Below are 3,419 nucleotides of genomic sequence, written 5' to 3'. Positions count from 1 at the left end.
AGCAGGTCCAGGCTGTCCTCCAGTGCCACATCTGCCTGCAGGGTAGGGATGGCACAGACCTGGGACCCCAGGTGTTTTGGGATCCAAGGGTGTGTCACCCCACACCTGCTTGGCTGCAGCCCTGGTGGGCTGAGCCTTGTGCAGGGACCCTGTGCCCCATACCTGCTCCGCTGCCGTCCAGATGGGCTGGCTCTGCTGTGTCCTGATGATGCCCTTGATTGCTTCATACCAGGTATTGCTGCTGCCGCTGAGGCTGATGGTGGCAGTGAAGAGGTGGCTGCAGTACTTCTTCATCTTGCTGGCCTGGGCATAGAGGCGCCGGGAGCTCTTCCTGGAGTCGGGTGCCAGCCACTGTCGCATGGCCTTGATGCCCTGCCGGCTCTCGGGCTCGCAGAACACCACCACAGGGTAGTACTGCACATAGTTGAGGCGCTCCACAGCTGAGGGCGTGATGTCCAACAGGGCATGCTTGTCCTGGGGCAGGGCACAGCCATCAGCCCTGCTGAGGATGGGGACAGAGACCGAGGCCATGGGCTCCCCCAGGCTCTGGCCCACCCGGCTCAATGGCCATGGGAAGGGTCTCCCAGGCCCTCACCTTTTCTGCGATCTGCCGCACTGAGTCCAGCTTGATGACCTTGGACAATGCCCCATCTCGGGGCACACTTGCTGCAGGGGGCACAGATGTGGCGTGAGAGGAGCTGGGGGAGATGTGGCAACTCTGGCAGCCCCAGGCTGGGTCTGGCCATGTCTGGCCCTGGGGCTGTGTCCCTTAAGGAGGGGCATGTCTGGGGCCTGGCTATATCATGATGCATGGAGAGGTGGTGAATGAGTGCAGGAAGGTGTTGGGGTGTCACAGGGAGGGGACAGTGAGGCAGAATTGGGACAGAGCCACAGGTAAAGAGTTCCCACAGGTCTTAGACACTGAGGGTTTGGCTGCTGGATACAATTTCCCCCCCAACCATGGAGGGCACTTACGGGCAATCTCGAACAGCTCGGGCAGCTCCGTGCTCAGCTTCTGCATGGCAATGTCTGCAATGGGGCCTAGGATCACCACCGGCCGCTTGAAGCTGGCTGTGGGGAGAAGACAGACTAGCTCAGGGAGACAGGCTGAGGGCAAAGCTTGCAGCACCCAGGCATCCAGCCCCACTCCTCAAGGTACCCATGGACCTTGGACTTGCCCCGTTCCTCCCAAGAGAGCGGAGCCCCCTAGCTCCTGCAGTGGGGCAGCCCTGGGGCTGACATCCCCTGGGTGGGTCTGGGCAATGGGGATACAACCCTGGAACCCACCTTCCTTCAGGACCACCCTCTCATATGGTGGGTAACGGCCCTGCTTTGTGAGGGCAGACAGGTCCTCCCGGCTCTTCCGCAGTATCTTCTTGGCTCCCCGCAGGCCCCGCAGCTTCCAAAATTCAGCCCGTGCTCCAGAGGGGTTGGCACTGGATGTGGCTTTCAGCACAGACTCCAGACTGGCAATCTGCTCAGCCCTGAGAGGGGAAAAGAGCTCAAGACCTGGAACCTCCAGATTTACTCCCTGCTTTGTCTCTCTGGGCTCCAAGGTGTGGGGCAGAAGCTGGCATCCCCACTTGGTGGCATGGCCAGATGAGGCTGTGGTAACTAACCTCTTCCCTCTGGGACTTTGGACAATCAGAGCATCAACTGCCCCATGACCCTGAGAAGGGATTTCACTGGCTCACACTTCCCACCACTGCTCTACCAGCCCTTGCCCTGCCTCTTACTGGGTCGACCATCCACATCCCCATTTCACTGGGAAGCCACCCTCCAGCTCTGCTCATCCTGGTGCCATTCCTGGCTCCACCCCTACCTGCTCCGGTTGGGGATGATGCCCTTGTCCTGCTCCTGCAGGTCCCTGCCCATGCGCACAGCCAGCCAGCTCCCCAGCCTGCCCCGGTACATGGTGTCCAGCACATGGAAGACATCCCCACGGACAAAGCTGAGCCCCGACGGTGTGTCTTTCTCAAAGTCAAAGTGTGTCCGGATGTAGAATGAGTCACCCACGTTAGACAAGATCATCTTCCTGTAAACTGGAGTCCAGGGTGAGGGTGCGTCAGAGGAAGAGGTGGCTGAGGAGGAAGGTGCTGGAGCGATTTGGGAAGGAGCTGGGCTGGCTGGAAGCCTCCACAGTGGCCCTGGCTAAGGACGGTGCCAGGGACACCTTTTCCTCCCATGGTTCTCTCGGGCATGCTGCGGAGAGCAGGACCCAACCCCCCAGCATACACTGGCCTCTCCAGGCTGAGGCACGGTGCCAGAAGGCCCTTGTGCTCTGGGAGGCTGAGGCACAACCAGGGCCAGCATGGTCTGGTCCCCTCCCATCGCCTCTCTGGAGGAGGAGAGGTGGGCGTGAGGAAGAAGGACCACCCTGCAGGGGCAGAAAGGGCTGCGGCAAGTCCAGCAGCTCCGATGCTTGCTCAGAAGAGACAGAAGCTGGAGAGGCACCCCAGGAAGAGTCCGGTCATCACTCACTGTCCTGCTTGCTCTGGGTCCGCAGCATGATGTCCTCGCCCGGTGGCAGGCTCATGAGGTGCTCCACGGCCTCCTCACGGGTCAGGTTCTGGAAACTGGTATCATTCACCTGACATGGAAAAGCACTCAGACATAGCTCTGCCAGTGGGGATGGAGGGTGTGGCTACATGCAGGGCTCCCAGGGATGGCAGTGCCCAGGGCAGGGTGGGAGAAGGGAACCAGTCCCTCTCACCCACGTGCCTGCCACAACCCCTGGTAACCCAGGGGAGGGCATCTGGGCCAGCTGAGGTGGTGCCCGGACCCTGCTGGGTGTTCGTGATGTGCTGAAGACAGGGGCATCGCCCCGGGCAGTGCCTTCAGAGCCAGCCCAATAGGTATGGGCCATGGACACCAGCAGTGCCCCTCAACAATGCCCAGCAGGAGGAATCCAAACACAGGGGGTATCAGACCCAAGCGGGATGGGGCCAGACAAGGCGCAGCAGCATTCAGAGCTGTTCCCAGCCCCGGGTACCTGCAGGATCTGGTCTCCTTCCCGGACACCCTGGCTGTCAGCTGGGCTCCCCTCCTGCACACTCGACACGAAGATGCCCACGTCATTCCCGCCGGCCAGCCGCAGCCCAACACTCTTGGCCTTCACAAAGCGCACGGCCCTGGAGTCGGCGCTGTGCCTGCCATGGGGGAAGCTGCAGTCAGCCTGGCAGTGACATGCCGGGGACAGCACAGGGGGCCACCAGCCCTGTGACCCCAAGCTTGTGCCAGAGCAGCTCCCAGTCTCCCGCAGCCCTTTCCCACCACCCCTTGCGGATGTAACCTGTCCTTGCAGGCAGCTTGGGCAGTGGGGCTGGCATGGGGGCCACGGCAGCCATCCCCCTCCACGGCTTCCAGCAGGTCTGCGGGGAAGGAGGGTGGGTCCAGGAGGCAGGCGGCGGCGGACCACT

At 61.9% G+C, this 3,419-nt stretch overlaps 1 protein-coding gene across 1 annotated transcript in view; it reads right to left on the bottom strand.

Annotated features, from left to right (window-relative positions):
- Positions 1 to 3,419, bottom strand: part of TJP3 (tight junction protein 3) — a gene marked incomplete at its 5' end in the record, with an annotated part of 5,402 nt that overhangs the window by 714 nt on the left and 1,269 nt on the right. The window contains 9 exons of the mRNA XM_010150091.1: positions 4 to 35; positions 163 to 474; positions 596 to 666; positions 976 to 1,071; positions 1,288 to 1,484; positions 1,823 to 2,042; positions 2,482 to 2,590; positions 2,993 to 3,149; positions 3,293 to 3,371. Coding sequence (XP_010148393.1) covers positions 4 to 35; positions 163 to 474; positions 596 to 666; positions 976 to 1,071; positions 1,288 to 1,484; positions 1,823 to 2,042; positions 2,482 to 2,590; positions 2,993 to 3,149; positions 3,293 to 3,371 — 1,273 coding nt within the window. The remainder of the gene's footprint in view (positions 1 to 3; positions 36 to 162; positions 475 to 595; positions 667 to 975; positions 1,072 to 1,287; positions 1,485 to 1,822; positions 2,043 to 2,481; positions 2,591 to 2,992; positions 3,150 to 3,292; positions 3,372 to 3,419) is intronic.

This window comes from Eurypyga helias, unplaced genomic scaffold (genome assembly GCF_000690775.1).
Source record: "Eurypyga helias isolate BGI_N326 unplaced genomic scaffold, ASM69077v1 scaffold34480, whole genome shotgun sequence".
Lineage (NCBI taxonomy): Eukaryota > Metazoa > Chordata > Aves > Eurypygiformes > Eurypygidae > Eurypyga > Eurypyga helias.
The sequence above is the reverse complement of the archived record's forward strand: the minus strand, read 5'-3'. Positions and strand labels throughout refer to the sequence as shown.